The following is a 27083-nucleotide window of genomic DNA, read 5'->3' on the forward strand; positions in this document are numbered from 1 at the left end:
TGCTTCTCCGTACGTGCAGTCTTTGGTTCAGTTTTTGCATAATATCCCCTGATATTTACATTTAGCCCTCCAGTTTGGATTGTGAAAATGGATCGTGATCTGATTATTTATATATTACCCTATAAATATTTTTATTTAACCCCAGTTTGGATCGCGACTGTTAATTACGATCCGAATATTTACAAAATGCCCCTAACATTATCATGTAGACCCTGGTTCGTATCAAGGCATCCTCCCTCCCGTCCGGCCCCGTCGCGCCGCCCGCAGCTGCCGCGCCAACACAGAGCACGGACGGAGCAGCGGCGGCAAATGGCGGGAGCTAGAAGCTCATGCCCTGCCGATACGTCCGGTGCCCAGGCCCGGCCCCATTTCTTAAGCCGGCTGTGTCGTCCTCCGCGCCGCTCGCCGGTCGCCACACTCCCGTCACCGCTCGCCGGCGCCGCCCAAGACCCCGGTTCGTCTGTAACGTTTCAATCCCTTTCCGGCTCTTCTACCAGTGTCTTCAATCTACTCTAGTCAGCTTGTGGATCTATCGTTTCTTCATCGAGGCGATCAACTCCAGTTGGCGGCTGCCCACATCCTGTTCGACGGAATGCCTCCAGGCGAGAGCAAGGGAGGGGCGCCACTGGCGGCGAAGGCATCGTCGACGCCCGCATCCTATTCGACGGAATTCGTGCAGACGAGAGCATGGGAGGGGTCACTCAGGCGGCTGGCAGCGGCGGCGTTGATGTCCTCCCGGACAAAGTTCTGCAGCACATCCTCTGCTTCCTGGAGGCGCAGGATTTGAGATGATGCCCGATGTTTAGTAAGTTAAAGGCCTTGTTGCTTGATGACTACTGGTGCGTGCCTGATGACTTCCGTGCACTGGTTTGTATCCTTGAACGCTCACCAGTTTAGAGAAGCTCGCTCTTAAACTTTCTTCTAAGGTACATACTTCGTAGATGGGCAATTTGCTGCTTTGTAGGATTGTTATGTTGTCGACTGGTAATGCTGAACTGCTTCTGTTCATTACAGAAACATAGACGACAAAGGGAAAAGGAAAGGAAGTCTCGGACCGATGGAGGAATCAGCTGCAATTTTGGAACACCTGAAGATAATCGAAGTGAGATGTGATGCTGTTGATGAGAGGATTTTTAAACTTGCCTTATTCCAGTGCGCATTTCACATACGTAAGTTAGCTAGCTACACTCTCATTGCTTCTGTATTTCTGAGATTCACTGCGGTAACCTTTATTTCTGTGAAAGAAAGCAAGCAACGTTGAAGTCAGTTTTGTACTGTAACTGGTCAGTTCATCATCTTCGTAGATAACATCTTTATCTAAGATGGTTACACATTTTTATTTTCTTACAGGTTTGAGCTTTTACTTGCTGTCACTTATGGATCATGCGCATTTTCCTGGTGACCTGGATCAAATAATTGTCCTAATCATACTTTGATTCAGCATTTGAGCTGGTAATAACGTAACATGACCTGTTGTTTGTAACGGGATCCTGTTTAGCTACCCCTTCGCTACTGATCATTTTGTGTGGGCTGGGGAGCAGATGGACACCAGCAGAGCGCTGCTGGATCCGCTGCACGCGGGCTTATTGGATTTGGGCTGCTTGGGGAGCGTATGGGCTGGAGAGTTACTGGGCTGCTAGTTTCCCATCATGTGTGTCAGTGTGTGTACTTGGAATGAGCCGCATACATTTCCGGTGCTGACTGAAGAAGTACAGTGAAAAACACCGGTTCATATGCTTGATGCTTCCTCACAAATCAAAATAAAGAAAAAGATGCTTGATGCTGCTTCACTCTTCTGCTGATGGGGAAGGTCTCATGTGCCGTTCCGTTTTTGTTTTCCCAAGACTAGCTTGTAAGCAAGCACATGTCAACTGAAGATACGTACCTGCACCGACAAACTAAAATATTAGTAGTTTTTATTTTTCTAGAAAAAATATAATGATTAGTGAAGAGTCCAATAAGATTCTCTGGTGATCATAAAGTGTAAGCATCAACGCATGCACGGTGTTAGGGCTAATTTAGACGACAGGTCAATGTCAGGAGTGACCGATTGAGCTGTCTAACAATCTAATTAATTCCACAAGAACTCAGACGCAACGTTGTAGAAGGTCGCAAGCTAGCTAAAAATGTGGAGCCATTAACTTTAGGGTTCTCAAGTATAAGCAACAAAATCAATTACTCTCTAAACTTATATGGGTGCATGGATTAAGAAATTCACGTTTAGAGTCGTGTGGTTCCTTCATCGACATGCTAAATCGAACCCTTTATTTGCTTAACTATGTCACACAACAGACTGGGACTAATCTTTCAGAATGTAGCATGGCAGCACGGCACTAGAATGTATGTATCCATAATTAAAGTTGATCAACTTGCTAGCTCCTTTTTGATCCAACAGTTTAGTCAGATGCAAGCTTTTTACCACTACACTAGTCCTTTTTTCAAACAAAAAAAAAGCTACTGCAGTAGTGCGTAACATGGGGCCAAGTGTATACTACTTCACACTCCTTTAGACAAAAGACAAGCCACATCTTCGTTTCTCTCGATGCATATAATATAATAGAGTATGCAATGCGATCTTGATCAGTCGTCTTAATAACTTGCATGTCGTGTTCATTTGATTGAGATGGGGTAGCTTGTGATCTGAAAAAAGTTGCATCAGGATCATGCATTATTGGTAGGAGGGCCATGTGAATATGGGCTGGCATAAACTTGACGTGTGTTCTAAATTTTCATCCAGATTGTATGTACAGCAAGCAGGCATCACAATGCATTTCCCGTTTCCAGTTTAGTGGCATTCCTTGATAGGCTGATCCTGATCATGTGGAATGTATAATGATCTTTTTGTCACTTTTAATTCAATGCATCACAATTGATTTTTAGGATGTAGGCCACAGGGTACATGAGTTGATTCTTAGGATGTACTCTATTATTTGAGTTGATTTTTATTTGGGTCCACATTGTACGTTTTAGGAGGCAAGTACACTAAACATTAGGCAACCTAATTGTTAATACTAGAATGAATTGAAAGCTGGACCTTACTGCCAAGTATTTGGGGGGTGGGGGGGGGGGGGGGCGGGTGGAGGAGTCATGAAACTAAACATCTAACACAAATGATAAGTTAGGGCCTTTTTACTTCCACCAGAGTGACAAACATATAACTCCAATGTTTATCGTTGGATACTCAGATCGCTTAAAGACAATAATTCTCACCAATTTCCTTTTTGAAAATAGTAAAACATGGCATTTCGAGGAGTTGCCATTTGGACGGACAAATACGGCGGCGTTTTCTTTTCCTGTCACTTTCCTTCAGAACGAAATCATGGCAAATTAACCGAGGGATTTGTCAGTTTGAATTGAATAGGAAAGGGAAAAGAAATGAAATAAAGCAAAGTGGAGTGACTTGTCTCTATATAAATATAGAGTCCCGTCCGGTCCCTGGGCAGAGATCTGGGAGTTGCAAGAAATACATGTAAACCGGAAGGGCGAAAAGGGGAGATCAAAAGGGGTAAACCGGAAACGAGCTCCACGCGCACACCGCGCTCCTCTGACGAGTCGCGGCGGCAACAGACAACACCCGCCGGCGCGGCGGCCACCCAAATCTCAGATCAAAACACCACACCGGAGGAGGCAGGGATCCATTGCTTCCGAGCAATCGAGAGGTCCTCCATCGCAGGTAATCCCTCTCATCCCCTTCACGATTCCCTCCTCTGCTCTTCTTTCCCCTTTCGTGGATCGTTTCTGGATGAGCGAGCAAACCCCCACCTTTTTCTCTCATGCGTGCGTGTCCCGCCGGACTCCGCCGTCCGCGCGGCGCGCCCGTAGCCACGGTTCATCTCTGAATCCGAGGTGCTGCTGCGGCAATGGAGTGGGGAGGACGAGCTTCACACGGACGGAGGTACTAGCAAGCTGCGGCGCAAGGCCAAGGTGAGCGACAAGGCTGGCTGTAAAGCGTAAGTGCGCGCTTGTCCTGCACGCTGGGGCAGTACGGCACCACACCACCACCGGCTGCCTGTTGTGGTCTTCGTACTCACCAATCCTTACACAGACAGGGCGCGTCTTGATCGCGAATCGTTTTCTACCTGTCTGTCTGATAGGTACCATGGCCCCTGCTTGTGCCGTGGTAGCGTCTTGCTTTGGGTGCTTACTTCTCCTACCTGCCTGATGGTTGTTTGATACAATGCCTACGTACCCGATGCTCTTTTGAGTTAGAGGCGAGTGCTGATTCTACCTGATGGAGTATTGCTTGCTAGTGTAGTCGTGCTCCATACTTCTTGTGATGCAGAGAATGCACACGTGACATAACTCAGGCAATTGTTTACATGTATCGTGAACCAACATTGCCAGTGAAAACTATAGAGAATCATTTGCATCACTTGTGCAATCACTTGAACTTTGCCGGAAATCTCAGGCCCAGGCATAACCTGCACCACTTGCCACTTGTAAAAACTGTATTGCTCTATATACATACATATATTTATGCTTACTGGGTGAACTGCTGCTCTGATTAATCACTTCACCTTGTGCAGTTCATACTTGTAATCCTGGATCTGATGGTGTCGGTCTCTTGGAGACTGTAATTCAGCAAGCATTGAATTGAATCCGTGAAAGTGGAGATGACTTCTCTGAAGAAATCTGACAAGAAGGCTGTCCTTGACTTTGCAGCATGGAGTTTCAATGTTACTACATCTGTTGGAATCATCATGGTCAACAAAGCTTTAATGACTAAGCATGGATTCAGTTTTGGTATGTCTGTGGCTCTGTGCTTAACTGAGCATTTATTTTTAATATATCGAACTACCATCTTCGGTCTCTAGTCCTTGTATCTGTGGCTACTGTGTGGTATAATCTTGTGCCACATTTTGTTATGTGTTTATCAGACTTCAAACTGAATGCCGTATGCATATTTTCTATTTTGAATAACAAACGAGTATTGTCCTGATTGTTCTTTTTTCCTGAACAAAGTAATGGTATTTCTTTTCTAATGTGGACTTCATACGTTTTCTTTAGGCATTGCACATTTGGAAAACTGGAAAACATCTTAAAAAAATTCTTTTTAGTAGTTTTAACAGTACCACTGAAAGTTTCCTACCTAAATTTTATTTGAAGGAAAATGACTTGTACTTCAATTCGAATGATGCATACTCTTCTGTAATAAAATCTTGGTTTCAAGTGACAATGTAAACCAAAGCTTTCACCTCATTTGCTTTCTTAACTATTGAAGAATAGTTCTATAAAATGCCCTGACTATTGGGCGCTTCTGCTGAACCTGAAACCAACACTCTTCTAGACTTCCTTGGTGTAATTGGTAATGTGTCTGTTGAGCTTTTATGGCCTTAACTGAAGTAATAGGAACATGCTAACATTTTGTAATTTCCTACTGAAAGTTAGGTAGTTACGTGTTCTACGATATTTCTGTACCTTCTCAACAAACTGTACATAGGAATTCTGATATATCTCCTGCCATCTCATAAATTACAATTTTTCTTTTTGCAGCCACAACATTAACCGGGCTTCATTTTGTGACTACCACCTTGATGACAATCGCATTTCGGTGGTTAGGCCTGAGCCAGCCCTCCCAGTTACCGCTAGCGGATCTGATTAAATTTGTGATATTTTCAAACTTTTCAATTGTTGGGATGAACGTGAGCTTGATGTGGAACTCTGTGGGCTTTTATCAGGTTAGTGGATTTTTCAGTAGCTAAACTCTGTGGCTTTAAATTATTGCAACTGATTTAATTCTTTTCCCTTGTTCAGATAGCAAAGCTGTGCATGATACCTGCTTCATGTCTTCTGGAGATTGTCTTTGATCATGTACATTATTCCCGTGACACAAAGCTGAGCATAATGGTTGTGCTTATTGGAGTTGCAGTCTGCACGGTTACTGATGTCAGTGTGAATGCAAGAGGTCTAATTGCGTCTGTTATAGCTGTTTGGAGCACAGCCTTGCAACAATATGTAAGTTTGATCACCTTCGTATGCTGATTTCTTGTATGTCAGCTCACCAGTAAGATTGCTTGCTATAACTGATTGTCTGGTTCTGGTTGCAATTAGCTGCGTAGTTTGTTGGCACACTATGAATCTTTTCAAAAGACAAAGTATTAAAATATGCCACTCTAGTGACATGATGCTCCTTAATTCTGCAAACTTGTGAATAATTAGCAGTTTCTGATAATGCTCCAACTTTTCTTCTATACTATGATATAAAAAAAACTCCACCGGTGGGGGAAACACCGTCCCCACATCTTTGCATTGAGAAGAAACTCTTCCTGGCCTGGTCTAGAAAAGGCCCTGAAGGCCGGCTGCCCATGTGTTCAGCGAGATGCACGTGGCTCACGTGTCCTGGGTCCCCCTGTGGCGTGTTCTATACATTAGGATATAGCTACCCACCATGCCAGTATTGGTATTTTCCATGTTTGAACTGTTAGAATTGATACCAAGTTCTCCTGATAATACTACTTATCATTACACAAGTTATAATTCCATTTCCGAAATGTGAAAACATGATTCATTTAATTTCACAAATTTGGTACTCTTATACTATTCCTATTGTGTACCCGATTAAAAGGGGCACAGTTTTAATTCTTTTGTAATTTCTACTCATTTTTCAGTATGTTCATTTTCTTCAAAGGAAGTACTCTCTGAACTCGTTCAACCTCCTGGGCCACACTGCTCCAGCCCAAGCAGGGTCCCTCCTGCTAGTGGGACCATTTGTGGATTACTTGTTGACAGGCAAAAGGGTGGATCACTTCAATTTCTCATCTCTTGCTCTGGTAAGGGTAGTCTCATAAGAATGTTTCTATCTCTAATCATATGGCAATTTATGCTGCTGCTTCTCATCTATCTGTTTGCTTAAGAGACAAAATGGTGATTACCCTTCATTAAAATGGTTGAGAATTCTCATCACTGCATATGCGATGGTTTATAAGTTTATGGTGCACTTATATCATGGTCTTGTGGATGTTATGAAGAAACTTTCACACTAGTTCAATGATGTCATTAGTTCTTGTGTTCTGAAATTCCACCATGTACTGCTTGGTCTGCTACTGCTAACTTCTAGCAACCATGGGTTCCTTCAACTGTCATCCTTTTGCTGGATAAGAATTATTTGACTGTCATTTTTACCATAAAGTTTCATTGATTCTGCAGTTTTTCATCACACTCTCATGCTTCATCGCCATTGGAGTTAATCTGAGCCAATTCATCTGCATCGGGCGGTTCTCTGCTGTGTCGTTCCAAGTGCTGGGCCACATGAAGACTGTGCTTGTTCTGTCCCTTGGGTTTATCTTCTTTGGCAAGGAGGGCCTGAACCTTCAGGTAGTCCTCGGGATGGTCCTTGCTGTTCTTGGAATGATCTGGTACGGTAACGCGTCGGCTAAACCAGGAGGCAAAGAAAGGTGCAGCTTCCTACCGGTGAGATCTGGGAGTCTCAAGGGAAGTTCAGAAGAAACAGATGGTGCTGAGAAATAGTCTTGCTACCAGACTCCCAACTGAGATGGGTACGGGGAATTTTTCTGTGAGGTTAAATTTCTGGTGATGCGAGTATCACAAAAATAGAAACTCTGGCTTTACATAGTTATGTTTGCTGCAGAAGGTAAACTACTCTTCCTGTCTAGAAACTTAGGATTGTTATAGTTACAGGTATACAGTAGTGACACTTTAATTTCTGTCTCTGTGGATCATTGGTAGCGAGGCTAGCTTGAAGACAGTTTTACCGCAATATAGTGTTTTTTTCTTTTTTTGGAAAAAACATAGCCTTCTGTATGTTGTGGCGAATCTTTTGTGATCACTGCGGGCATGAGGTTGTTGAATTGCAGGAACAAGGAGTTGAAGCTATAGGTGTTGACCATGGTTGGTATATATATATATATATATATATATCTGTGTGTGTATATATATATGTGTTTGTATATATATATGTATATATACTAGGTTAACGTCCGTACGTTGCAACGGGACATTCATCACATATGCGGAGGTCATATGTTTAAATGATGCTAGCAATGATGGACTCAATCAAAGCACACTTAACTCAAATTTACAACATATACGTGTACAATGTGGATATTTATTATATATGTGTATGGCAGCATTAGCACGCGTGTATAAAAGTGTATAGATGGCACAAAATGTCCTCAAAAGTATCTTCATCATTTGACACCAAACAAATCAATTTGTTCATAATATATAGGAAATCAATTTGTTCATAACAAATGCTACAGATTGACTTTTGGGAAGCAGGCTCTTCACTGGAAAGGAATCCTTCATACTGAAGCTTAACCACACATATAACTAAATCTCAATGCAACAATTTTAGAGTACCAAGAAGAATTTGTAACTCTGCAGAATATATAGCATGAAAAAATAAATGGTCTTTATTGCAATCTTCCCCACAGAATGAAGAAAGAAAAATGAGCAGTGTAGCCTAACGACCAATGAGACAGATATACCCACCCTTCCCACATTGATCTCCTTGCTCACAAGTCTCATCCCATCTTATTCTAGTAAAACAAGTCACTGGCATTATATTCTGTTCTGCTATTCACAAATTGTCGTGCTGCTGATCCTCCATAAGAGAGTACTACTATAAAAAATCAATGATTAAACTAACATTTTTTCTTCCTACCTTCTCCTCCAATCCTTTCTAATGGAGGTCAGTGCAATATCAAGACTCACCCTACTCCAATAAAGTAATCTTTTTACAGTCAAATATTCATTAGGTAGGCGGTTTAGAAAGATGTGAAGGAAAGGGGCAATCTTTGTATCCAACAACAATTACTTGCTACAAGATACTACAATAGCTAACCCAAGGTGGCTTGGATAATTCTAAATGAATCAATAAGCTGTTCTGACAGAAGAAGAGGCTGTCTTTACGAAATTCATGACAAGATTGGAATGCAAAGTTAGGTGCTGCCTTTCTGAACCATGCAGTCTTCCTTTGAACACAATGAACCGGTCAAAGCACCATGGTCTGTAGTATACCAGTACGTTTAAGATCTAGTTCTTTTTTAAACCAAGATCATGTACTGCATCCTTAACTATCTATTTGATACACCACTGTTCCATCAGCTGGAACGCATATGCAGCTAACCATACCACTGTCAAGATTTATTCAATTGTATGAGGTATCGCCGATCGAGCCAGGCCGTATCTAATCCCTTTCCTCTGCCTCCCCGTGCCGTCGTCGTCCTGCTCCAAAGCTGCTCCTTCTCCTCGTGACGCCTCGCCTGCCATGGCGAACACTGTCCCGCAGAGCGGGCGCGCCGGCGACGGCAGAAGGTTGCGCGCCCCCACGCGCGGCAACCTCCTGACCTTCCTCCTCGCCCCGATGCTCTGCTCCGCGGCCTACTGCCTGGGGCTATGGATATGGCACAACAACCGCAGCGCCGCGGACAGCCGCGTCCTCGGGCCCAGCGCAGCCCGCGCTACCTCGTCCTGCGGGGGGGGGGGGGGGGGGGGTGGCGCCGACGAGGCGCTCGATTTCGAGGCCCACCACGCCCGAGAGCGCCGGGGTGTCCGTGTCCGCATCGCCCGCGGCGGCGGCGAGGACGACCGGCGCCCGGCGAGCATTGCGCGGCACCGGGACGGCACCCGCGACTCGGGGCGTGGCGCGGGCATGGAACCCGGTCGCCGGTGCGGAGGCCGCGGCCGCTTGGCAATAGGTGAGCGCGCGTCGACGGCGATAGGCACGGGCGCCGGCTCTGTCCGTGCGTACTCCCTCCGTCCCAAAATAGCAGTACCGCGGCACGGTGGGACGGCGGGATCGCGGCGGCGTGGCGATGCGGTGGATCGGCGGATCAGTGGGCGGCGAGCAAAGGGGGAGGCCGGAGGCGCCGTCTCCAACCTCTGCGGTGGCGTCTGGGGTGGGGATGGCGGCGGCGACAAAGGTGAGTTTGACTACGAACTCGAGGATGCTCGCCGGGGAGCATGGAGTCGGCCGCGGGTTGGGGGAGAAGCGGACCTTCGGCGGCGGCGCTGCGAGCAGTGGACAAGCCAGGGGGATGCGCGAGCGACGGCGGGCTCGGGAGCCGCGGGGGGGGGGGGGGGGGGGGGGGGCGCGGCGACGGTAACGGCGAGCTCGCGTGCGAGCTGAACCTCGAGGCGGTAGAGGAAGAGGGCGGCTGTTTTTTGTCCGGAGTCCGCCTGAGCACCACCTCCTTAGCGGTGGGGACGGGCCGGGAGGGTGTCAGATCCACACGAGGGGACGAAGCGCGGCACCGAGCGGCGGGGACGGCGGCGTCCCGGGCAGTGTCGACCCTTGGCGGGCTGGGCGGCGCTCCCGGTGCGGCGGGGACGGTGGTGTCCTAGGCGGCGAGCGGCGCTCCGGGTGCCGTGGGGACGGTGGCTCCGCCCGCGGTAGGGTGGGGCACGTGCGGTGGCTCCGCGGATGCGGCAGGAGTCGGGTGGATGGGTGCCGTGCCACCCTTGGCTGACCTCTCGGCCTCTCCCTCCCGGCCTCCCCCAGAGGCCCAGACCCACAGTTCCCCCCCCCCCCCCCCCAGCCCCAGCCCCCTCTCCCTCTCCCCCCACGTGCGTCGCGCCGCCGCCCCGGCGCCCTCTCTCCCTCCCCCGGTCCCCCCCCGCGCCGGCGCGCCGCCCCCTGGCCCTCTCCCTCCGCCCCGGCTGGTCCTCCCCGTGGCCCGCGCGCCGCCTCCTGCCCCCCTCTCCCTCCCGACCCCGCGCGCCGCCCCCTCCCCCTCCCCCCCTGCGCTGCCGCGCCGCCCCCTCTCCCTCCCGACCCCGCGCACCGCCCCTCTCCCTCCCCCCATGCGCCGCCACGGCGCCGCCCGCCCCCTGCTCGGCTGCTCCTCCCCGCGGCCCGCGCACCGCCCCCTCTCCCTCCCCCCCGCGCCGCCCCCTCTCCGGCTCTCCCTCCCCCTCCCCGCGCCGGCGCGCCGCCCCCTCTCCCTCCCACCCCCCGCGCGCTGCCCCCTCTGGCCCTCTGGCCTCTGGCCCTCTCCCAGTCTCCCTCCCCTCCCCTCCCCCCCCCCCGCGCGACCTCCCCCAGCCCTAGTCCCCCCCCCCCCCCCCGCGCGCCGCCGCGGCACCGCCCCTGCTCGGCCTGCTCCCTCCTGCTTTTCAAGCTCCACAACGGCTACATCAATTGCATCTTGCAATGTAAGTGCCTCACTGATTTTAGATTTGGGGAACTAGGGATTTGTAGTGGTGATAAACTGATAACTGATAACTTGTATATTTTTGCTAGATGTCTGAGGAGGATTTGCAGCAAGAGGTGAGTAATTGTAATTGGACAGAGATGCATGCCGCGCCTGATAGGAACATAAAGGATGACGAGGCCGATGGTGCTGCAGAGAAGGAGTTCATTGATCTAGAAGCTGAAGAGGGGAAGAAGAGAAAGCAGATCGCAACCAAATCAGAAATGTGGGATCACTACACCAAAATCTTTGATGAAGGTCAGTTGGTCAAGGCACAGTGCAAGTATTGTAGCAGTCAAATTGCAGCACATCCGGTTCTAAATGGTACATCTGGTATGCGTAAACATTATAATGCTTGCAAGAGTAATCCTCATGTAGAGTCTAAACAAGGTATTTTGTCAATAACTCAAGGCACTAGTGTTGGTACTTGGAAGTTTGATCCTGAATTGCTTAGGTCTGCTTTTGCTGAAATGATCATAGAAGATGAGGAACCATTTGCTAAAGGTGAAAAACCTGATTTTAGGAAGTTCATGTCTGTTGCTTGCCCTAGGTTCACTTTGCCATCTAGAAGGACATGCACTAGGGACTGTGTGCAATTGTACTTTGAGCAGAAAGCAAACTTGAAACTTTTCTTTCAAGAACAATGCAATAGAGTTTGCCTCACAACCGATGGTTGGACATCACCAGCAGTAAGAGAATTATATGACTGTGACAGTCCACTTTATTGACAAAGATTGGTGCTTGCATAAAAAGATAATTAGTTTTTTCAAGGTAAAAGACAAAAAGGGAGATGATATTGGGAAACACTTGCATAAAGTCTTAATTGAATGGGGTTTAGACAAAGTAATGACAGTAACGGTAGATAATGCAAGTGCAAATGATAGTGGTGTTTCTTATTTGAGAAGACAAATGAATAGTTTGAAAACTAGCATAGCAGAGGGCAAGTACCTTCACATGAGATGTGCTGCACATATACTTAACTTGATTGTCCAAGATGGTTTGAAAGAAGTAGACCAATCTATCAAGCGTGTGCGGGCTGCGGTTAAATTCATTAGGGGTGGTACATCAAGATTGGAAAAATTTAAAGAGATTGCTCAATGGGAGAAAGTGGACAGCAAAGCATTCTTAAACCTTGCTGTGTGCACTAGATGGAATTCCACATATGATATGCTAAAAGCTGCTTGCACATATGAAAAGGTGTTTGCAAGGTATCCAGAGGAAGATCCATACTACACAATTGAGTTGCTTAGTGACATTAAGCCCGGTGTTCCTGGTCCAGGAGTTCCTGATGAGCATGACTTTGATAATGCAAAAAAACTAGCTGACTTTTTAGGGCATTTTGCTGATGTTACAAACCGTGTTTCAACATCGTTAAGTGTGACTGCTCATACTTATTTTCATGAGATTGGAGAGGTCAATGAATTGGTGAAAGAAATGGATGAGTAGTTCTGATTTTATGCAGCAAGAAATGGGGTTAAGAATGAAAGACAAGTATGACAAGTATTGGGGGCATTGGCATGACAATTTAGAGTTGCAAAATGAGAAGGGAAAGGGAAAAGAAAAGGAGAAGGAAAATATGAACTTGCTGATTTTTATTGCTGTTGTACTTGATCCTAGATACAAGCTTTCATAATATACAGAAATTGCAATAGATGAGATGTATGGTGACGGTTTTGGACAGAAAGTTTGGACTGTAATTACCAAATGTTTGCATGAACTTTTTGAAGAATACAGGAACAATAATTCTTCTTCAAGTGAAGTGCAGTCCGAACCAAGTGATTCGCCCCCATCTAAGCAAGGTGGAGAGAGTGCTAGAAAATTGAGGACTAGAATTGCTAAGAAGATGAAGCTAGCTAGTGGAACAGCAGGGACATGCAGCAGGGGCAGCAGGACTGAACTTGATAGATAATTGGCTGAAGAGTGTGAAGAAGATACAAAAAAGTTTGATATTCTTGCTTGGTGGAAGGGGCAGTCTACTAGATTTCCTATATTGTCCACAATGGCTCGTGATGTGCTCGCCATACCAATTTCCACAGTTGCTAGTGAATCTGCCTTTAGCACATCTGGGAGGATTCTAGATGATTTTAGGACTTCACTAACTCCATTTATGGTTGAAGCTCTTGTTTGCACTCAAGATTAGCTTAGAAGAGCAACTCCTATCAATATTGAAGAAAATACAGAAGAGTTGGCCAAACTAGAAGAAGGTAGCTCTATTTTACCATTTGTTTCTATTTTCAATTTTCAACAATTATTTAATGTATCCTTTGTTTGCTGTTTTCTATTTGTAGAAATTATTCAAGAATTGAAGGACAAGGCTACTGTTGATGCACATGCTGCGCCGTCACAAATCCAAGGCAGCAAAAAAAAGATGGTTACATCCACCAACATCAGCTCACAGCCAAGCAAAAGCTTAAGCTCCAAGAACAAGAGCTTATCTAAAGATAAATGACCATGTGAGTTAAATAAATGTATATCATTTCTTTGATTCATATACTCATCATCAATTCTATTTTTTCTTACTCGTTTCAGTTTGCAAATAATATTTCAGCTTGTGATTGTGAAGAACTGAACTACTGAAGTGATCAAGTGAAGTCTGAAGGTGCTGCCGTGCTGGTGCTTGCTGTTGCCTGTTGGTCTAATGGTCTTGGTGCTGACTGCTGAGAGCTACTGAGTTGGAGACTTGAATTCTATGTAATGCTTGATTGCTTGCTACTGAGTTGGTCATTTGAATTTGAGACAACAAAAATATCTATGTGTTTGTGTTGTACTGTAATGCTTGCTGCTACTATAATGCTACCGTTGCTTATTTGAATTGATGTAATGCTGCTACTATAATCTACTGTTGCTTGTTTGAATTGATATTTGGATTGGTGCTAAAATTAGAGGAGGTGCTGTCAAAATTTGCTATTGAATAAGCTGTTTTTATGCATCTTGAAACTTCGGTTCCTTCAGTAAGTACCGGAACTGAACTGAACTACCCGGAACCGAAGTTGGTCGGTTCTTGCCTCTAAAAATAACCGATCGGTACCAATTATCTGGAAACCGAAGTTCTGTAGGAACCGAGGAACCGAACCGAATGCCCAGCCCTACTTGGCTCTGCCGGCGGAGGCAGGGGGTGGTGACGCTGACGCTACAGTTTTATTAGTAGTAGACACACACTAGCATAGCAAAAAAATTCCTTTCATACCCCCTAATTCAACAGACATGGTTCAAAACTTGACCTATGACCTACATGGGTTATTATCAAAATGGAGTTCAAATATGTGTAGATGGGTTGATTATAATTTTAAGAAATAATCGTCAAAATAGTAGTGTATTACTATAATAAATAAAAATAAGGCTAAAGAAAATAGGTCCATGAGGTTCCATTTCAATTTGGAACAGACTTAATTATTATCATAGGCCATATCATCACATTATTGCTAACGTTAACTTAAATTACGGATTTCATAATCATCACAAAAATAAGGTGTAAAAGAACATTTGTTGACACATTTGAACTCTTCAATTTCGTAAAATTTTATCATCAAGCTTAAGTTGACAAACTATATTGAACAAGGATGCTGCTTGCTGATCGATCTATGTTCCGGACTTATTATCACCTTAATTTAGTCATCTAGCTTGCATATATACCTGCACAAAGACAGATGACAGAATACTTATTAGTAGGCAGAAGAAATTAATGTTACGCTTGTGCCCATGCTTGTTCGCATGAATTAAATTAAGCCGGGGACAAACCAAGCAGTGGGTTCCATGTACTATAATAAAAATCAATCGAGAACAAGCTTATCTTCTAGAGCCAGAACTAACCACAGGTTGGAGGGGCCGGAACCACGTGGGTATAGATGGCCAAACGGATGGTCCGGCACAGCTCGGTACAGGCCCGTTTAGGCATAGCCCATTAAGGCACGATTGCTAAACGGGATGTGCAGTGCCCACCCATGGGCTGAGGTGCCGGCCCAGGCACGGTTCGGGTGCATTCTAGCCGTGCCGTGCCAGCTGTCGGTCCAATTAGCCCACACAGCCTTAGGGAGGGGTGGCGGCGGCCGCCATTGCCAGTCGTGCGCCGTCACACCTTGCGCGGGGAGGCGAGGTCGGACGCCGGCTGTGTGGCACCATCGCGAGGGCGGAAGCAGGCCAGGTGATGGCCGCGCTGGGAGGGGAGGCTGACTGCCATTCGCGTCAACGCGTGGGTGGAAGGAGTCCAAGCGCCGCCATGTGTCCGCGCGGGGATGGCAAGCTGGGTGCCAGCCGTGCTGATGGGTAGGGATGGGGTCCGGCCTCACCGCTGCGCCGGGAGGGGAGGAGGTGGGGGACTTGGGCGTCGGCCGCGCGCGGGAGGGGAACAGAGTAGGTGTCGGCAGCGGTTAGGAAGGGATAGGGTTGGTGAAAGTTAGGGTTTAAGGTGTAAAACAAGTATTTATACGTGGGCTGGATGTGGGATTTAGTGTGGTGGGCTGTCAATTTGAGCGGGCCACTAATAATGCCGGGGCCGGCCGGCCCACGTGCCGAGACATCAGCCTAAGCATGGCACCTGGATCCGATTAACACATCGTGCTGTGCCGGGCCCGTGCCGGGCCAAAAGGCCGTGCCGTGGGCTGACCCTTGGACCTTGGGGGATCGAAAACTATACATGCTGGACACAGACGGAGCACCAGGGTTAAACCGTGCACGACTCGGCAGAAACGAGGATGTCGAGAGGCTAATGTGACCCCACCTGTCATCAACTATGGACACATCAAAAGTCAATTTACCGTAGAAACGTTCTATTTAGCTCGCTGCGGGCCGAATAATATCCAATGCATGCCTCGATCGGAGCTCCGATGAGCATTTGTGATCAAGTTTTTACTCCATTTTCAGTACGTGTAGTAAAAATCAGGAAGCGTTCTAATTGCGCGTCCATTTTATTTTAATGCTCTCGAGTTCTACATCTGGAGATCTGCGGCCCCAGCGTGTCTGCAGATCCGAAGCAGTTTTAGCCGGAACTCAAGCGAGCACTCTGGACAGTAAAAGTCGCTCGTTTCATGTTGTGACCATAAAAAATCGTTTGGATGTTGGCTTGCACGCATGTTTGAGAGAGAGAGAGATAGAGATTGCATCTATGCAAAACTGAAACGTGATTGCAGGATATGCATTTAATCTTTACTCCTTCCGTGCCACTCTTACTTCCCGAGAAGTCAAACGATTTCAAATTTGATCAAATTTATACAAAATAGTAATATTAATATTTATATTATAAAATAAGTATCATTAAATTAATCATATAATATATTTTCATACTAAATCTATTTGGAGATATAAATATGAGTAATTTTTTATATAAATTTGGTCAAACTTGAAATTGTTTAGCTTCTCGGGAAGCGAGAGTTAAATTCTTTTTAGGACGGAAGGAGTAATTCACAACGTTGACCAATACTATTTATAGGGTCCGTTTGGTTGAGCTGTGGATTCCTGAGAATCTGATTTCAGCTGCCAGCTGTGGGAAATCAGCTGTGAGCTGCCAGCTGTGGAAAAGTTGAAAGCAGTTTGGCGAAACAGCTGTCGACTGTGGATTCGAGATACAAATATCTATTATACCCCTGTTATATCCCTGAGTTGAGTATTAGTGTTTATATGTACTTATGTAGCAATATGCAAAACTATTATTTATTGTAGAACAAGTTTTATTTTAAAACTAGCCAATAAGCTTGTAGAACACAACATAAGGGATTCAATAAATTTTAGGTTGTATTTTTCTGATTTGCCTTACGAATTTTAAACGAATTTACAAGTTGCAGCTCTATACAATTTAACCTTTACAACCAGGTCCCTGACTTTATGCACTGAGAACCCTAAAAAGACCTTAATCTTTGCAATGTGGTCCTTGAGCACAGCTGCGCCGGAGGGGCTTCAAATTCCGGCGATGGGAGGCTCGGCCGGCGGCGAAGGGTGGTGGGGGAGCACTAGGTCCGCGAGGGGAACTTGTTCAGAGGGTCGGCCGGGGGCAGGGAGCGGCGCGGGGCCGGGGGCGCCGCGGGGTGAGGCGGGGGGCCGGGGCCGGGAGTGGCGCGGCCAGGGGCGCCGCGGTCGGGACCGGGGGCGGCGCGGCCGGGGCGGGGGGCGGCGCGGGGCCGGGGGTGGCGCGGTCGGGGCGGGGGGCGGCGCAGCCGGGGGCACCGTGGCCGGGGCGGGGGGCGGCGCGGCCGGGGCGGGGGAGGCCGGGGGCGGGGGCGGCGCAGCCGGGGCGGGGAGCGGCGGGGCCGGGGCCGGGGGCGGCGGGGCTGGGGCAGGGGCGGCGGGGCTCGGGCGTCGGGGCGGCGGCGGCCGGCGGCGCAGGGGTGGTTGGTTCGCTCGGGAGAAAGAAATAGACGAACCGGTACGTGTGTAATGGATGGCATGGTGGGTAATTTTCACCTCAACGCGGTGAAACGCGGTGCAAAGCTGGGGGGTACCAGCTTTCTCATTTGTACTGTGAAAATCACTAGATTTTGGAGAATCAATTTCTATAGTTAAGCCTTTTGGTTGGGATTTCAGCTTCCATGGCTAAAATCACTTCCTGGAAGCTGAACCAAAGGGAGCCATAGTATGAGAGAATCCAGAGCGAGTTGCATCCATTGGAGAGAGAGAGAGAGCAGGGGTGCACTAGTACAGTCCTGATTGGGAAAGCCCCTGTAGTCCAGCCTTGACCTTTAGTTCCGGTTATAGAAACCGAGATTAAAAGGTCCGCAACGCGAAAAAAAATAATTGGCAGGCACAACCAACCCTTACGATTGGCAGGAATAAAACTCAACATCTCTTGCCTCGCGTATAGCTTTTTTACCAACCCACCTACACATCACATCCCTTAGTTTCGGTTGGAGGCTTTCATTAGTTCCGCCTCCCTAGCTGTTAGATACGGATCCAACCCGGCCGGGACTAAAACGTGGATGAAACATCTGTTTTGTACTTAGCGGTGGTTTGGGCTGAGTATCATGCATGCATGGAAGGAATGTCCAGGTTCGTTGAACGACACAGGTCCACATACATATCCGCTAACTTAAGGTACTAGATTAAAGAAGTCGGTAAAAAGGAGTGCACAAAGATCATAACATGTAGGAATTATTTTATGTACATGGTCAAAACGAATATTACTCCTTTGATAACTAGTAGTGAATACCTCTCGAACTATTTTTGCAAATGACATGAGTATTTTTCAATTGAGAAAAGAGGTATTTTATTCCAGATATCAAAAGTACATTCCAAATGTTAGGAGTATTTTTTATCCATCAAATGTTAGGTCTATCTTTGAATTGACAAGATGGGTTTTTTTTAAAAAAATGCAGGAGTACTTTCAACTGACTAGAGGAGTATTCTTTTTACCAAATGTGAGTAGTTGTTTTTTTTCTAACGTCATGTATATTTTCAGTTGAGTACAAAAGTATTTTTCAAAGAACACGAGTGTTTTGCAACTGACTAAAGTATTTTTCAATCGACACAACTGTCAGGAGTATTTTTCAATTGACAAGGGAAGGATTTTTCGATTGAATTATACTTTGATTTGACAATAGGAATATTTTTACTTCATGTTTTTTCCAACTGATAAAGTGGAGCATTTTTGTCACACCCGGTTTCAAGGATAAAACCGAATGCATAAGAGCAATTCCAAGAGATTCTCTATATCTTTCCTCATTGTTAGGAATAGAAATTTTGATGCAAAATACCCTCCAACAGCTTCTCTAAATGGTTATCCAAATGTAGCCATGCTCCATTCCGTATTTCTCGCTAGCCAAAGATAGATAACGAAAATTACTTTCTAGAGTGTACACAAGATATAGAAAAACTGTTGGAGAGTGAAACATATAGAAAGTAATTTTTATGCCGAAGACTCTCTAAATGATAATTTAGAGAGTGAAATTTAGAAAGACTCTTGGAGATGCTCTAAATCAGGATCAAGTTCCATACATATAGTGACTTCATCAGCGAATAATCAGTAACAGTATCACGAAAAGAGAAATAAATTATTAAAAGATTATCAGAGTTATACAGCTTATTCTGGAAACGAAAACTCCAAACTTCACAAGCAATCGACCGGGGGTTGCGTACACCTGGAACTCAGCATCATCTTCAACAGGCTGCACATCAACTTTCTCTTCTGAGCAGTAATTATAACAAGCATGAGTACACTTATGGTTAGTACTCAGCAAGTGTTTGAAATTATACAATATGAAGACCAAAAGCAAGGAAAGGCTGACTGGCTTACTACGATAAGCAATTTTAGTTGGTCAAATTTTATTAGCACCTGATTACTAAGGTATAATTTCATACCAACCCACATTAAAAAGAAACAGAACAGATATAGCAGAAGCATGACCATAACCATAACATATGGACCACGATTTATTTTATCTTCAAGTTCAATTATCATGTGAGGATCCAAGCCACTTTTAATCGTGAGCACGATTGATATATCAGTTTTCACTCTGTAGAGGTTGTACATTTTACCCACAATTCGTATCTCCCATGTCACCCAGGTTAGCTAGCCTCTTAAACACTTCTAAGATGAGTAGCAAGAGATTCACTACGAGGCCTTTACAAAGATTCTCTAACTTATGACAATCCGCTAAGGTTTCAGGTCAAAGCGGTCATAATTCTTCCTAATAAGGAAGTGCCTTAGCCAAGGACCACATATCAAAGCCTCAAGAGGACCGAGCTATACCCCACCGATACAGCCTCTGTTGCCCTTTCGGTAAGATTATCATAAGATAGAGTCTCTAATTAATTAGCCAAGACCAGAGCCATGTAGTATTATAGTTGCACTATTTTTCTGGGTGGTTCTCCATGTTCCAATTAAACAGATATGATGTTGTGACTAACAACACAAAGAGCATGAACATGGATAAAATAAGTGTAGCATCGTCATTGTTATCATCATGGTTATTGACGTTCCCAAACCAAACCGGAACCGGTTATAGCAACTAAGCAGAAGCTACCCAACAAGAAGATAAAACCTAGGTTGACAAGCAATGATCATAAACACTAGGCATATCCTTAATTAGGATCCATTAGATTAAGATACGTACATGCATATAGAAAAATTGTATTTATTATGATTATTAGGATCAAAGAATGATCAAGGAAACACTTGCCTTTCTTCTAGAGAATAGTTGCTCAGTGTCTTCAACACTTGTTCTTAAAACTCTTAATCTTCAAAGCTCTTGGATTGCGCTCCTTCTAACATCACACAAGCATCGGATCCAAGCACAACAACAAACAAATAAGAACAACTAAGAACAGATACACCAAATAAAAAGAAAGCTTAAAAAAAGTGAACTAAAGGATAGGGCTGGTTGCTACGATCACGAGAGTGCAAGAAACGCAGAAAACGGAGGTACGGTTGAAAAGAAACAGCTATCGGAAGATTTATGTTATAAAAGAGAACAAAGAAACTATAAGATTTATTTATTTTAATTAGAAAACAAATATGAAGGATATTTAAAAGAAATATCCAGGTTATAATTAACTTAAATTATATTTGAATTTGTAAAGACTTAGTAGAATTTAGTCAAATTTTATTTGTGATTGTCTATTTATAAATTACACTAATTAAATAATTAATTAGAAAAGAAACAGGTGAGAGCATCTAAACGTCGAACTTTATGGTTCGTGTTGAACTAAATAAATTAAATTACAAACAAATTTGAGTGGATATTAATCAAGTTACATTAGTTATGAAAATCAAAGCATAGATCTAATTAGAAGGTTACAAGGAAACTAAACATGAAACAAGGTTATAAGGATCTAGTCGCGATTAACTATAGATTTCAGAGGCTAGCAGGGAAGATTTGCAAGACACAGATACAGTGCTCACAAATAAATCAAAAGTTTAGGGTTAGATTTGTAAAACATCAGGGCTGGGCTAGGGTTGAACAGATCTAAACTTACAGGGGGTTTTCGGCAGATTTTGCATAACACAAGAAAGAACTTGAAATTACATGTTTCTTTCTTCAGGGACTGGACTAATCTGCAAAAGCTCGGGAATAGCATCTATGGAGGGCCTGCGGGTACTGTAGCATGAAATACCGGTGATTTAGGGCACCATAGGCTTCGGGAAGCGGGGAAAAAGAAAGAGGAGATCGAGGACGTTCCGTTTTGTGTCTTACCCGAGACGGGGATGCACCGTGGCAGCCGGATTTCGATCCGGGAAGAAGTGGCGTCGGTTCTGTTTAGAACAAACGAGGAGACCTGGGCGGTTGTGTGCTGCTCGGCGAGTTTCTGGGGCAGGGGCGGCTTGCAGGGGGGAGGGCGCGGCTGCAGGGGGGCACTGCTGCAGGGGCGATGCAGGGGTCTGGCGCATGATGCAGGGGCAGCTAGCGCTCAGGAGGACGGGGAGGCTTTGGCGCTCGGCCTGCTAGGGCGCTGCAGCGATTCCTGGCGGCACGTGCTAGGGAGGCGCTGCTGCCAGGGGCACACGGAGGGTTCGTGCTTCGCGAGGCAGGGGCTGCGGGAGGTGCGGCGGCGGCGGAGCAGGGAGCGCGAGCAGAGGGGACGCGGGTCTAGGGCTGCGTGCAGGATTTATAGAGCGGGTCGCAGAGGTCTGGGGTGCGTGCGGTTGCAGGGAGGCGCGGGCACCAGGGGCACGGGGAGCAGGGCGTCCGGGTGCGCACGGTTGCGGCTGCATCGTGCCCTGCGTGGTCTTGGCAGAGACCGGCTGCTGATGGACCAGGCTGCACGGAGCAGTTCGGGTCGGGCTGGGTTGAAGCAGGTTCGGTTGGTGCCGAGCTAGTATACCAAGCCGGGCTGCGTAAGGAAGAAGGAAAAGAAAACGCTGGGGCAAAAGGATCTGCGCAGACTGACACGCGGACAAAAAGAAATTGATCATATAGAGAAATAAAAGAGGGAATGTGAGCAGGCTGCACTTTTTCTTTTTTAGGCATGGGTTGCGTGATGCGTATGCTGAGGACAATAGCAAGAATCAATTAGTCTCGAATGAAGTCGAGAACAGGCACGAAGCGAACAGCCAGCTCAGCCAGAAGGTGGCGTACATGCGTACGATGTGGTCAGCATGTGTGGCCAGATTGAACTCGGTCAACGAGTCCCAGCGTGCACGGGTAGGAAAACCAAGCATTATGTGGTATGGTCGTCGTGGTGAAAAATGAAAGGGACTGGAAAATGAAAGGGACAAGAGGGATGATAAGTGGGACCATAATGTCATAGAGAGAAAAAGCAAGGGAGAAGGGCGATAGGTTGGCCATTGTGTTGAGGAAGAGAGAGGAAACGAAGGGCGCTCGATTGGGCTGATATTGATTCGTGCCAATGGATAGAATTCGGATCGCGGAGACAAGGGTAAAGAGAGAGGCAAAAAGGTTGGGTTGCTGAGAGAGATTGGGTTGAATCTAAGATTTTAGAGCGATGGCGCTAGTCACTGGAGCTGACGGTGATCGAACATTATCGAAAAAACACCGAAGACGAGCCACGAGGCACCGTTTCAAGCATGACTTGATTGGGAAGAAAGATTAGAGAATTGGAAGCTTGATGGGGCATCTTATGGTCTCAGATAGGATAGAGGAAAAATGACGGATTCTGAAGAAATGAATTGGTCCGACTATAATGTGATATTAGGAACTCTACAGAGAAAGAAAGAAAGGGGCAAACGGAAAGGCTTCTACGTAACTCCAACTTGTCAAGGAAAGATGATCGACAGTGAGTAGTGGTCAGCTAACTTTGAAGAGCTATTTAAGCTTCAGAAAGGAAGGGAAAATGGCGAAAACAAGAGTGTTTGCTTTGGTACTTCAACTAGAAACTTTGGATTTACTTTTTGTCGATAGAAAAATAATGAATTACGAAATCAGGGCGGTGGTTGAGCTCAAGCTTGCATGCGGCACGATTCTAGGATTTAAGGCGGAATAGACCCAAAACAAGTTGAATCCAGCTCGAGATGAAAAGAAAATAAATTTATTTTCCAGAACATATTTTCAAGATTAAAATCAATCTAGAAAAGTCTAGATAAATATTTTTAAACTATGAAAAATATATCCTGAAGAATCTCAAAAATTTTGAGGAAAATTCGGAAGGTAATTTGGGACACGAAGAATTCAAATAAAATACTCAGAATTTGAGAAAAAGATTTTTAGAACTTTCTAATAAATGGATTTAGCTCTACGGAAAAAGAGAATAATTGTCAGAAAAATCTGAAAAATTCTCGAAAAGCTCTAAAGATGGATGAACACATTCTAAAAGACATTCACATAGGGTGTGATAATTTTTCAAAATGCTAGGAGTTTTTTTAAGATGTGTGAGAAATCAACAACAGTTCGGTTACTATAGAGGGTGGGAACGTGAGTGTATTTGATTAAGCTAATCACTCCATTTTGATTTCTAGTTATTTCAAATAACATTAATTCATAAGTAATTTTCTCTTACAGCAACTTTGTACAATAGGAAAGCTATGGCCGAACCGCCCGAATTAATCCGGCTCAAGTGCACTAACCATCATCCATAAAGATGAACCGGCTACCATGCACTTCAAATGGAGTAATTCGACAGTCTGTCCGGTAAATCCCGATGCGACCACTTAATATTTCGATCGAAACAAAACGTACTCTTAACTCACACGAAGGCAAGTTCACAGATTACAACATTCAACAACTTTTGCCTTGCAAGTCTGACAATTATTTATTACAAGTCGAGTTTGTAAAACGAGTACTTTAAAGTTCAAACATAGAAACTTTATTCAGAGTTTGCAAGCAGTGGAAAGAAAACACGATCATCTATCATCGATTCGGATACCAGATGAAGCCCATACGTGGCATCACTCGGTAGAGTTATTGTTGGCCGGGGACGGATCCCACTCCACCATCTAACCAGGCGGTAAAGTACTCGGCCAAATTAAACCAGTTATCATATCTTGAAAAGACACTCCTGAAAACAAAGCCACAAATAAGGCTGAGTATACTACTACTCAGTAAGGCTTACCCGACTCGTGGTATGTAAGCATGCATGACTCTAAGGTTTTAGGGTTTCTTTTGCTGAAAAGCAACAAAGAGTAAGTTCTTAATTTCATCTTTTAGCTTTCAATATTCTAGTTCAATTAACCATTCTAAGTGAGCATCTATCTTTAAGCAAATATGGTGGAAAATATTTAATCATCCAACAAGTTTCATCATAGCCATAGTTCCTCTTGTTACTCTATGTGGCAGAAGTATTAAGCAGTCTCAATTACTGCAAGAAACGGATGATTCGAATCGAATTTCATAACCTTGGAAGATAAACCTAACACACACGCCTGGAGTACCGAAGAGTCACCCCAAGCAATTTTTCCCCTTTCTTTCCGGGTTGTGGATCAGGGTCACCCTCCCCGACTACAGAGCCACGCTCTGCACTCGCATGTGTATACCCATCTGAACTTTGTTCAAGTAGGGTGAAAGTAAAGTTCACTTGCCGGGCCAATCGAGTACTTAGCTTATTGAGTACCATATTTTTGACATGTGGTTAGCATGTTCAAACGCTTAACCACCACTACCACACACTGCGGCCTTAGCATTTTTCTCTACTCAGACGGGACCTCAACCTTGAGCATCGTACCATAGCCCCGCATGTCGACCTTATAGTTGCAGCATGTGGTAAAATCATTCAACCCCTGTAGTTCTCGCGGGTAGCAGGAAGAAACTACTCGACTTTTACCGAACCTATTAGCAGAGCATCTACTCGTACTCCTAGTTCTAGTATTCATTACATAGGTGCCTAGGATCATGCAGCTAGGGTTCCAATCAACTCCTATGAACTTAAATGCATAGGTAAAAAGGAACAGTAGTTGCATAAATTGAAATATTGGGATCATGCACCGGGCCTTGCCTTCTTAGCAAAACTAGTCAGGAGTTCTTCCGAATGTTGGTTCGGGTCTTCAGCGACTTTAGTTAGATTAACTTGAGCTTCATGTTGCTCACTCTCGGACTCAGGCACGAGGTCGTAGGTTCCATCGGCGAGTATAGTCGATTCTATATGAATGCACATGAATGAATGGTTTAATGGTACAGATAAACAACTATTTCACTATAAAGTAGTCATTCAACAAAACTCAGGTTAAGTAGTCGAGTACTGCATTTTGTTGCCCTTGGGCAGTCATTTATCGGGTACTTATCTGGATTAACTGACTTTATTAAGTCTGTGAGTGGTTTTGTCATGTTGTTAACTGTCATTTCCAACAGTAAGAATGGGTTAAACAAAACTACTCATAGAGATAGTTTCTGGGGTTGAGATTTTTATGCAGAGCATGTTACTTAAGTGCAAACTCACTGTAAAAGTTTTAGCCATTTTTATTCAGCAGGTTAAACATGAAAAGAATTTATTAAATAGCTATTGCTAGGATCAAGTTTTATTTGTTCAGAACCACCCATGCAAGAACTGCTGCTCAACTTTTTATCGAACAAACTTACTTGCATGAGTTAGCTACTGTAAATTTTATAGATTTTTCTATGCAAGAATTAGAGGCTAACATTTTAGTTTAACGAGATCTAGCATATAAAAAAAGTACTCAAAACATCTAGTTGTGATTGGATTCAGCGCATAAAATTTTTATAAAAGACTATACTCTTAGTACAGAAGCTACCATCCAAATTTTATGAGCGGTTCTTTCTTGAAACTCTTGGAACAATAAAAAGATATTTAAGCTTGATTTAAATCTACAGCTAAAATTATGTGAAAACGGTCCAAGATTTTTTTACAAAGTTGTAGATTTTAACTTAAGGAGTCCAGAACATCTTAGTTTGTATTTTTAGGATTTTTTTTGTGAGTTGTTTTTTTTCAAAGTTAATAGATTGGTTTTCAAAGTTCTAGTTCTGGTTTACAAATGAGTCCCTGAGATTTTACGGAAATCTTCTCGGAAAGATTAAAATCGAAGCAAAAAGGTTCTTTGTGTAGGGGAAAGGTGGCTGCCGGCCAAATTCCGGCGACTAGGGTTGCCGATGGCGAGGCGCGAAGGTGGGAGAGGCAAGAGGGGAACAAACCGCACTTGTTCGTGGCTTTGGGTGGGGAAGGGATGGACCGAGGCGGCTTGCCGGAGGTGGCACAGAGCCAGAGACGGGTGCGGGTGGTGGCGGCGGCGCTTCGGTGAGGAAGAAGGCGCGGGGATTGACTGAGCAGCTTCGGTGTGAGGCGGAGGAGGTGGTGGGAGGGTTGGTTTGGGCAATGTTGGGGCGGAGTGGTGCGTCCATGCGCCGGTGACTGCTCGTCGGAGTTGGTGTTGGGGCGGCGAGCTTAGGGGCCTCTGGTGGGGTTTTTTATAGGCGCGAGGGGGGATGGTGACCTTGGCATGAGCCGTAGGGGAAGGCCCGACCAGGGGGCAAAACTGGGGGCGCAGCTGCCTCGCTGGCGCTGGCTTGCCGTGGCGCCAGCAGCGCTTGCAGCAGAAGAATACCGCCGCGTGGAGGCTTCCTGAGGGCGAGAGCGAGATTTTGTGAGCTAGCGGAAAATCTCCAGGTGTTGGCAGGCCCACTTGGCCGGGGGGCCTCAGCTACGCCGGTTTGCACCGGCCAGCTAGCCTTTCGGCGATGGGACAGGGCAGTGGGAGGAGAGAGGAGGGAGAAGATGATGGGACTTATGCGCGAGAAATAAAAACAGCGGGGGACCTAGGTGAAAAAGGAGCTAAAACTCATTCTTAGGCCAAATCAAAAATATTTGAATACCATTTTTTTCAACTTTTCAAGATATACATTTTCTCTTTTATGACTATATTCATTCGAGCAATGTATAAAAAGTTATTTTGAATTTCCAAAAACTAGTATTTAAATAATATATCATTTCATGTGAATTTTTGCACCTTAGCTCTTGAGTTCAACTAGACTTTTGTTGCTCTTGTTATGACAGATATGCCATTAAATTTTTAGGGTTATGTGTGATCAACTTTGAAACTTACAGGGGTTTGTTTGCAAAGGTTCATATGTATTTGCATATATACATATACTCATATACATTTGC

At 45.3% G+C, this 27083-nt stretch overlaps 1 protein-coding gene and 2 long non-coding RNA genes across 5 annotated transcripts; all 3 read left to right on the top strand.

Annotated features, from left to right (window-relative positions):
* The first annotated feature begins 216 nt into the window (after positions 1–216).
* On the top strand, positions 217–1776 carry LOC112885790. Of its 2 annotated transcripts, XR_003227255.1 has the most exons (4): positions 217–926; positions 1015–1169; positions 1351–1452; positions 1542–1776. It is a non-coding gene; the product is annotated as an uncharacterized LOC112885790 (long non-coding RNA). The 2 variants fall into 2 exon arrangements; XR_003227254.1 differs by lacking the exon at positions 1542–1776 and having other exon boundaries at positions 1351–1501.
* Positions 1777–3466: 1690 nt separating this feature from the next.
* Positions 3467–7833, top strand: LOC112887213 (UDP-rhamnose/UDP-galactose transporter 5-like). 2 transcript variants are annotated; one of them, XM_025953339.1, is made up of 6 exons: positions 3467–3673; positions 4527–4743; positions 5494–5678; positions 5755–5955; positions 6609–6770; positions 7147–7833. In XM_025953339.1, the coding sequence occupies exons 2-6, from the start codon at positions 4614–4616 to the stop codon at positions 7465–7467; spliced, it is 999 nt and encodes a 332-aa protein (XP_025809124.1). In that variant the 5' UTR covers positions 3467–3673; positions 4527–4613; the 3' UTR covers positions 7468–7833. The 2 variants fall into 2 exon arrangements, with proteins under 2 accessions (XP_025809124.1, XP_025809125.1); XM_025953340.1 differs by lacking the exon at positions 3467–3673 and adding an exon at positions 3718–3924 and having other exon boundaries at positions 7147–7467.
* A 3376-nt stretch (positions 7834–11209) lies between these two features.
* LOC112887214 lies at positions 11210–13949 on the top strand. Its single transcript, XR_003227530.1, has 3 exons — positions 11210–13357; positions 13442–13606; positions 13702–13949. It is a non-coding gene; the product is annotated as an uncharacterized LOC112887214 (long non-coding RNA).
* Positions 13950–27083: the final 13134 nt, after the last annotated feature.

The sequence above is a fragment of the Panicum hallii genome, chromosome 3 (genome assembly GCF_002211085.1).
Source record: "Panicum hallii strain FIL2 chromosome 3, PHallii_v3.1, whole genome shotgun sequence".
Taxonomy (NCBI): domain Eukaryota; kingdom Viridiplantae; phylum Streptophyta; class Magnoliopsida; order Poales; family Poaceae; genus Panicum; species Panicum hallii.